Genomic DNA, 9,076 nt, shown 5'->3' on the forward strand with positions numbered 1-9,076 from the left:
TAATACAGTCATACTCTATGGAGGGCATGAAAATCTAAAGATCACTTTCTCCAGTGTTATTATTTAAAAAATAAAGAAATTGAGCTCCATATAGATTCAGGTCCAAAGTAGTATGAGCCATGCCCAAACTGTACAGAAACATAAACTCTTGTGGTCTACTGAGAACTTAGTGTGTCAGGGCCACTTCTTAAGTGCTTTACATGTTTTCATACTTAGTCCTCACAAAAAATCTTAAGGTAGGTGCTGTTAATAATGCTTATTTTATAGATGAGGACACAGAGATGTCACCCAAGGTCACCTGGCTAGTTACTGTGGAAACCTGTAGTTTTAACCTAGGCAGTTTTAGTAAAGTGTTTCTAGCCAGTAGGACAGTCACCTATTGTCCCATCAGGTTTGGTGACTCATGCCAAAGTTTATATCTTTATATCCTATCCTTGGCTTTAACTTGATACCCTATGTAGTCATTCCTTGGTATGCCTAGGGTATTGGTTACAGGACCCCCCTCAGAGACCAAAATCTGAGTATGCTCAAGTGTTATTTAAAATGACGTAATATTTGCTTATAACCTTTGCACATCCTCTCATATACTTCAGAGCATCTCTAGTTTACATATAATATCTAATACAATGTAAATACTAAACAAATAGTTTCTATACTGTATTGTTTAGGGAATAAAGAAAAGAGAGGTCTCTATGTACAGATGCATTTTTTTCCTCCAAATATTTTCAATCTGGAGTTGGTTGAATCTGTGGATATAGAACCTGTTGTTACATAGGGTCATCTGCCTTTTCAATCAAGACGTGTTTCTTTTAGATCTATATGACAGTTTTAGAATTTCTGTTAATGCACATCCAAAAAAAGTGTTCTCCTGTGGAATATGATAAAGGTTTTTATATTTTTCTATTTTAAAACTGAAACATTAAGCAAAACAAATACACCTGCTGCATTTCAGCCTCTTATGAAACATTTAATAAGTATGTGATATGTCTGATTGGTAGGGGATAAAATTCCCTAGTTTAATACTGTCACCATTATTTGGAGTCATTCAAAAAACAAAATAGGGTGTTTGTAGAAAAGAGAGGATTTGTTAAGTTCCCAGAAGGTAGGGTTGATGGTTTATTGGTGCTGGATAAATTTTGTAAATCTATAGGTATAACCTCCCTTTGTTTCCCAGGTAGACAACAGGTGAGAGGCATTTATAGATGAGTTGCTGGTGTGCCAGATTTACTTTCTGACACATGAGCTGGAGAAGACTCATGAGACTCTGTTTCTCATGATAACTTTAATTTTCAGCTATATAAAGAAAGTCCTCAGTTTTAGGTTTGGCTGTATTTTTTTTCTTTTTCCTGTGACTTGGAATTTACTATAGAGATTAGTGAAGTGTCTTTATTTTATCAGCTCTCCTTACCCTTAGCCAAGGAAGTATTTTTGCTTTAGATAGTTGATATAATGTGAAACACTGAAGGTTAAGTGGACTGGTAGGTTGATATGTACCCTGGAGAAAATTTGGGTATGTGTTCACACAGACTGAAATAGGCTAAGTTTAGATGAGGATAAGGATTTTAAAAAAATAAAAAATATGTTGGAGCTGTCAGTTGTGTGGAAAATGTTTTATTCTCATGTACAAGTGTGAGGAAAATATTTTATGCTAGTAGAACACAAGCAGCCTACTCCAAAACTTTTTCAGTGGGTGCTAGTGGGTGCCTTGATTTGTTAAACTGGAATCTAAACCAGGTTAGTAGATTTATAATATGTACTTTGCTCCTTTCCATTATTGTTTTTTTTTATATTTATTTTTTTAGTTATAGGTGGACACAATATGTTTATTTCATTTTCATGTGGTGTTGAAGTTTGAACCCAGTGCCTCATGTGTGCTAGGTGAGCACTTTACCACTGAGCCAGCCCTGAATTGTTTTGTTTTTAATATCAGAACAATTTTTTTGTTTCTCCATGGAGATTGCCAACACAAGGTTTTTGTTTGGCTAAAACTCCTTTTTGTTGTATAATGTCAGGCATATTTTAGTCCATTTCTGGCCATTTATTTCAATGATTGCAAACTATTTTTTGCCATCTTAGTAATAATAACTTGGATTTGTAGATTACTTTTCTTTTAGAAAATTCAAAGAACTTTTGTATCTATTATTTCTTTGATCCTAACGAGGAAAGAGGACCAATTTATTGATTCACCGTTTTCCAGAAGGAGAAACTAAGGTGACTTGCTTTAATGTCGTTGACCAGGCTACTATTACTGTTGGGCCTCTGTCCCAGAGAATCACAGTTGAATGTTTTATTAAATGGAACTGAGAATTTGAGGGCCACTCATTTTAATTTTTTTAGATGTCTCTAGTTATCTCTTCTTTAAAATTTTGCTTTTTACTTATTTTTTTAGTTTGTTTTTTAAATGTAAAACCACTGTTGAAATTAAACAGAATAACTTTAAACAGTATGATTACTATTGTTTTTTTTTTTGCCTTGTTCTCCATCCCTGTCCTACTTTTCAAAGTTTATGTATTTTCTTGACATTTTGCATGCGTATATAAATGTGTACATTTTTTAAAATATGTAAATAAAATCATATGCATGTATACACTGTTGTTCAGTTTACTTTTCTCACTTGGTAATAAAGATACTTTTCAAAATGCACTCATAATCAGGATTTAGCAGAGTTTTTCTAGAAAGGGCCACATATTAAAATCTTTTAGCCTTTGAGTGCCATATACCTCTCAGTCATACATTCTCTCTCTTTTTAAATCTCCTTTAACAATGTAAAACTCATTCTTAACTTTTTGGTTATAAAAAACTTAACCAAAGCCCGGAACTATAGTTTGCTGAATCTTGGTAGATATCTATGTCCTAAGGGGCATTTTGGTTTTCAGTTTTGTCGTTCTTTTTTTCAATCATCGTAAATAGTTCTGGAATGAATGAAGACTAGTTTTAGAGTTCATTAAGTGTCCTTTATCTTCTTTTTCTGATACATGCATTTAGTCCTTAATGCAGCTTGAACTTTATATCTGAAAACAGGGTTATTTCTTTTGATTCTTAATGACTAATGGCTTTTCCCATCCACAGGGTCCTAACCTGATTATAAAACAGCCAGATGAGTTGCTGGACAGCATGTCAGATTGGTGTAAGGAGCACCATGGGAAGGTAACATTACCAAATAACAAGATTGCTGCTTTGGGGAACAGTAACAAGCTTATTGCACTCACATCTGAATCCTAGACCATTGTTGGATGGTATTTAAAAAGAGGGTTAGAGGAAGATTGCTTGGCAAGCCTGGGAAACTGCTTGCTTTTTACTTTTCATCTTTTGGACCTCTCGAGATCATCTTCTCCTGAATGTCCTCTTTTTTCTCTCCTATATTCAGTCTGTCGCGAACGCATTGTGGATTGTCAAGTATTACTCAAGTCAGTCTTTTGGATGAGGTTAGACATCAACTCTCAGAGAAGGGGGAATGCTGCTGTCCTCTTAATAGTTGTTTCTTCCCAGAGGTTATATCCTTGGACTTTGAGCACCATCTTTTTTGACTGTGTGGAAATGCTATTAACAATCAGGAACATAACTTATTGGCTTGGATTAAGAAAAATTTGGTGAAAAGATGGCAGTTTCAATTTGAACTTGAGCTCTAAAAATGGTCCATCTGTGGTGATACTTGCCCATTTTAGAAGTAAAATTTCATTTCTGGATACCTTTGAAAACTGACTTCATGTGTTTCTGCTGGGGGCTGGGGATTCTCTCTTGCAGTCTGGTCTTACCAAGGCAGTGAAGGAGAGTACAATTACATTGCAGCAGGCAGAGTATGAATTTCTGTCCTTTGTACGACAGCAGACTCCTCCGGGGCTCTGTCCACTTGCAGGTAAAATCCAATCCTATGTATATCTTCTAGATAGTCTTCCATTGTAGTGGTTCAAGAGACTGCAATTCCAGAAATACCAGCCAAGCCTATGTATATCTTCCATTTACCCTGAATTGGATTATTTATCTTTTGTGTTCAAGTTTCCTTGTATAGCTCACAACATGAATATTAGGAAAATGCGCTGAAATAAGACATGAGAAGTTAGAAACAAACTCAGTAAAAATTTTTCCATATTTTTATGATGAAAGAATTTTTGACACAGAAAAGTTGGACTGAGTAATTGTTAAACGTGTGCCTGTTGGTTGTACCTATTTTTTAAAATATTTGACAATAAAGCGTAGGTTTTATGACACTTCATTTCTAAAAACTTCATGGAGCATCTCCTAAGAATAAGGATATTTTGTTATGTAACACAGTATCATTATTGCATTGAAAAGAATTAAAGTCATTTAATAGTATCACGTGATGTCTAGTCTACATTCAGAGTTCCCTAAAATGTCTAATTGTTTTTGAACCAGGATTCAGTCAAGGCTCATGCATTTCATTTTGGTTATTATGTATCTTTAGTCTGTTAACCCAGAACTGTCCACCTATCTCTATTTTTTCCCTTGTGACATTGATTTAAAAGAGACCAGGTCAGTTCTATCAGGATTTTTAAAGCAGTAACTTTGTAAGAGGGGTGGTAATGTTCTGTGGAGGTGTATTTGCATTTGTATATGTCCATTGATGTGGTAACTGACACTTTTCTCAAACATTCACAGGGAAAGTTTTGGCATTAAGTCTTAGAATTACATTGTGTAAAAGTTCTTCAGCCAATGTAGTTGATACTTATTTTAACATTCTTATTTAAAATTTAGTGTTTTAAATATAAATTACTGTGTGGAAACATGAATGTGGATGTGATTTGTTATAAAAATTGGAATGTAAATAAAGGCTTATTTACTTACATGATTCAGTTAAGTTTTTAGTTTTAGTGGTGTGTATTTTGTGACACTGGGAGAAAGTTTGCACGTCTTGTATGAACTTGAAAAGTAACAGATTTACATGTTGAGTGTGTGGAATGCTGGATTTGTCCTTTTGTCTGTGAGGCCATATACAAATTTATTATGAGCCAGACTGACCAAATTCTTGGAAATCTGCACCTGTAAGCTAATCAGAAGCACTCAAACTTGGTTTGGGAATTTAGAGATATTTATAGGAATTGTTTAAACTTTAAAAATTTATTTCTGTTTCAAATACAATTTGTGAATTTTTATATCCTGTTGTATACTACTAGAAATACATAGATCCAGTATGCTTCATGTCTTTCTAGGAAATTCAGTTCATGCAGATAAGAAGTTTCTTGACAAATACATGCCCCAGTTCATGAAACATCTTCATTATAGAATAATTGATGTGAGCACTGTTAAAGAACTGTGCAGGTAAGGGCTATATTTAGGATCCATTAAGTTGCCTCATTTAGCATGTTTTAATTGAGAATTTGTGGAAAATAATTGAATAGAATTGTAGAACTGAGGGTATTAAGTGGGTGTGTATCTACGTCATCCCATTCTCACTTGTACAGGACCTTAGTTTATCCTGCCTGGTAAGACTTGGGGGGAAATGTCAAGTATTTCCATGTAAATTACATTCATGCCAAAAGTTTATTGGGCACTCATTCTGTGCCAGGCATTGACCTATCTGCTGGAATATATAGATGAAAAGGTCTTAAATAGCATAGAATCTAGTGGGTTGAAAGACACATAAAAACACCCTCAAAGTATACTGTATGGTGACTTCTGGAGTGAGTGTACATGTAGAGTATGAGGGCACTCAGGAAGGAGCACCTCATTATGCTGGAGTGAGAGGAATGGGAATTAAAAAAGCTGTATGTGTAGCTTTTAAATTGAGGTTTAAATAAGAAGGGAAGCTTCCTAGGCATTTAAGTGAGAAGAATGCATTCCTGAGAGTGGGCAGAGTTACGAGGATGTGAAAGTAAGGCAAAAGTGTGCAGGGAATTACTGTCTGTTCTTTAATGCTGCAGTGCAATGCATGAGTTTGGCAAAGGTAGAGGGTGGGGCCCAGTATTGGAGGGCTTGTGTGCCATGCCAAGGTTAGATTTTTATCTACTGAGGGAAGGAACTCCTTTGACAGGCTTAAATAAAAGAATGAGTCATGATCAGATCATTCTGATTAGAAGGTAGCAAGAAAAATGATAGATAAGAAAGGAGACTTGTATCTTTTTGGAGAAACAAAATGGCAGTTGGGTGTTTGAGGGGAATGGAAATAAAATTTAAGAGAGTCAATTGGCATGATATTGACTGCTTAGATGAGCGAGTGGGGACAAGGAGGAGGTATAAAGGGATTCTGGTGCTTCTAGTTGGGACACCTCAGGTGGGCAGAACTGTCCAATGAAAGAGGGGAAATAAGAGGAAGAGTAGATTTGGTGAATGGGGGAAGGAGTGCAGTGGAGAGGGGTGAGTGTGGTTTTACATATGAAGTAGGAGTGTGGATTTCTAGGTGGAGATGTCCAGCAGTCAGGAACTCGGGAGAGGGATGACTTGGAGTTACAGATTTCGGAGTCCTATACATTGATAAGCTTGTTCAAAGAGAATATGTAGAAGGAAGAGAAGAAAGGGTGTAAGAGAATCATAGGCAAAGAGGCAACTCGATAGTTAAGATCCAGATGCCTTTTGCATTGTTAATAATTACTGGAAGGAGGTAATTCAGTATATTTGAGACAGTTTCCTTTGAGAGTTCCATTTCTACTGTGTATAGACGCTGGTATCCAGAAGAATATGAATTTGCACCAAAGAAGGCTGCTTCTCATAGGTAAGATTTGATCCTACTCAGTGCTTCTCAGTGTGTTACACACATAACCTCCAAATTCAAATAACTTCCTTTTTGCACTCTTCTTTGGGGGAAACATGAAGATTGACTAGCAGAAAAATAACTTTTTACTGTCAGAAATTCAGGTCAGGATTCTAGTGTTCCATTCTGAGAAGGGTGATATAGTCTCTTTTTTTGGTCAGATAGTCTTTATTACAGTTTTAGAATGTTTAAGCACTTGGTTTATGGGTATGATGAAAAAATCCAATCTTCCTAGGAATGAGCAGCTTTTTCTAATCACAGAGAATATGGAATCAACCATTTGAAATTAGAACACTTTGTGTACAGTTGTAAAATATAGTTGTTCTACTTCAACATTTTCATTTTTCTGATTGAATTTAAAGATATTGTGCATTCAAGTGTTCTGTACGGTTTCTTTTATAATTTTTTATTTTAGAGTCATGTAGGAACATAACACTTGACAGTAGTCTTCTAAGGGTAGCATTTGGTTCATTTATTTACGGATCCCGAACTATCTGCATTGCATTTGGAGGCAAGCAGAGAAAGACCAGCCCCAAATGTCTGTTATTCTCATGTATTTTTATTGGGCATATCTGGACTATAGCACAGTAATTCTGATCTAAAAAACCTCACCTGAAATAATTGGGGTTTGGTATGACTTGGATTTCAGAATTTTTTAGATTTTTAGGAAAATCATAATATACCTTATTGTGGTTCATGTAATGCTCCTAAAAAAGCTGACCATGATACAACACATTGGTTATTTCTTCAGTGAAACATGGAATACAACAAATGGCATAACAGGTAATATGAAAAGCCTCCATATTGAGTTTGGTCAGGCTTTGCCACATAGTGGGTTATAAAAGTACATTGGGTTTTCCAATCTGTTTTAGGTTTTGGTATTGTGATTAGAAGTTGTATACATTTACCTATTTAAAGGCTGTGTTTTTCATAGCTTAATACCATATATCCAGGATCTGGGAAGGAAGTACATTTTTTTTTTTTTTTTTGCCTTAGCCACAAAAATAACTCATGAAACTTGCACTAAATTTCTAGCAGTTGATTCTCTAGAAGAGGCCATTGGCCCATCATTCAGAGCTTATTGATTTACTTGCACATTGTTCTAATAATCTTGGTTACCTGATTTCTCAGACTACAACAGATGAGAAACAGCATGTTGGAGGAGAAGAAAGGCTGTTAGATGGAGGCAGGCTGCCACTGATTATAGCACAAATCACCACGAGAGAGGAGGTAGATCCTCTTTTATGGTTAGGTACTGTCTGATCTGATAATTGATGTTTATTATGATGACTGAGTCATGAGTTATGTTCGAATATGTTAGTATATTTTGTTCAGGGGCATCATTAAGTATTGCCCAAACTATGTTTCATGATTTGTTAATAAGTGTTCCACAAATGTGGTTGATAAAGTTTTAGAAATACTGTGTGTGTAGCATAGCTTCCTCTTAGGAATCATAAGATACCTTAGTTTATTAAATGCAGAAACTTCAGGAAAAAAATATTTAGTTTTCCTTAAACTTATTTGACCCTGTATTTCCCCTCCTTTGCCCATTGGAGCATATTACTACCTTATTAAACAGTTTAGGAAATTTTTATGTATATTTTACAAATTTGTTTTTATAAATCAAGTTTTTTAAAGAACAAAGTACTTCATACTGCTTTACTGAAATGTTCTACTTCTTGATGATGTCATAGAGTGGCATTTACAGTAACGTTCTTATTTATAAAAAGTTATGTTTACAAAATGATTTCCATCTCCTCTGTTTTTGGACATTTTATTCAGTGTGATATGTTTACTTATAGGGCACTTGATGACATTAGTGAAAGCATCAAAGAACTTCAGTTTTACCGAAATAACATCTTCAAGAAAAAAACAGATGAAAAGAAGAGGAAAATTATAGAAAATGGAGAAAATGAGAAGACTGTGAGTTGATGCCAGTTCTCATGCTGCCACAACATAGTTCTCTGGAAGCAACTTATAGTGGTTTTTATTTTATGTTTTTCTTTTCCATGCTGATTGCTTGGCAGAGCACCTTCTTTTAGTTAACTTGCACCTCCAGATTACTCAAGCAGACAGCACTATATGCTGTTTCCATTATGCACAGCAGCAGCTTTGTAAGTACCAGGTCATGCCCATTCCTCGGTACATATCTTCATTTGCTTTTAGAAATTTCTTTTGTTTAAAAATAAATAAATAAATAAATAAACAAATAAAGCTAGTTCTATTGAAATGCAAACCTTTTTGTACCATTTATTCTTTAATAGTTTAATTATTGGAAATAGATATCTTTTTTAAGTGGTATGGTTGATGTTTAAATTCTCCTAATGTACTTTTATTAAGTTTCTTACACAGGAAGTGAACTTATTCTCT

General features: G+C 34.9%; 1 protein-coding gene across 5 annotated transcripts in view; it reads left to right on the top strand.

The window, feature by feature from the left end:
- Positions 1 to 9,076, top strand: part of Rexo2 (RNA exonuclease 2) — an 82,601-nt gene that overhangs the window by 1,239 nt on the left and 72,286 nt on the right. For 4 of the 5 annotated variants that reach the window (XR_013437891.1, XR_013437892.1, XR_013437893.1 and 1 more), the window contains exons 3-7: positions 3,070 to 3,147; positions 3,745 to 3,856; positions 5,169 to 5,277; positions 6,614 to 6,667; positions 8,509 to 8,629. Coding sequence is in view for 1 of the 5 variants with exons in the window: in XM_005334199.3 (XP_005334256.2) it covers positions 3,070 to 3,147; positions 3,745 to 3,856; positions 5,169 to 5,277; positions 6,614 to 6,667; positions 8,509 to 8,629 (474 nt within the window). In the remaining 4 variants the exon portion in view is untranslated. Of the gene's footprint in view, positions 1 to 3,069; positions 3,148 to 3,744; positions 3,857 to 5,168; positions 5,278 to 6,613; positions 6,668 to 7,837; positions 7,937 to 8,508; positions 8,630 to 9,076 lie in introns of those variants that run through there. The other variant, XR_002484904.3, reaches the window with a different exon arrangement.

This window comes from Ictidomys tridecemlineatus, chromosome 4 (genome assembly GCF_052094955.1).
Source record: "Ictidomys tridecemlineatus isolate mIctTri1 chromosome 4, mIctTri1.hap1, whole genome shotgun sequence".
In the NCBI taxonomy this organism is placed as follows: Eukaryota; Metazoa; Chordata; class Mammalia; order Rodentia; family Sciuridae; genus Ictidomys; species Ictidomys tridecemlineatus.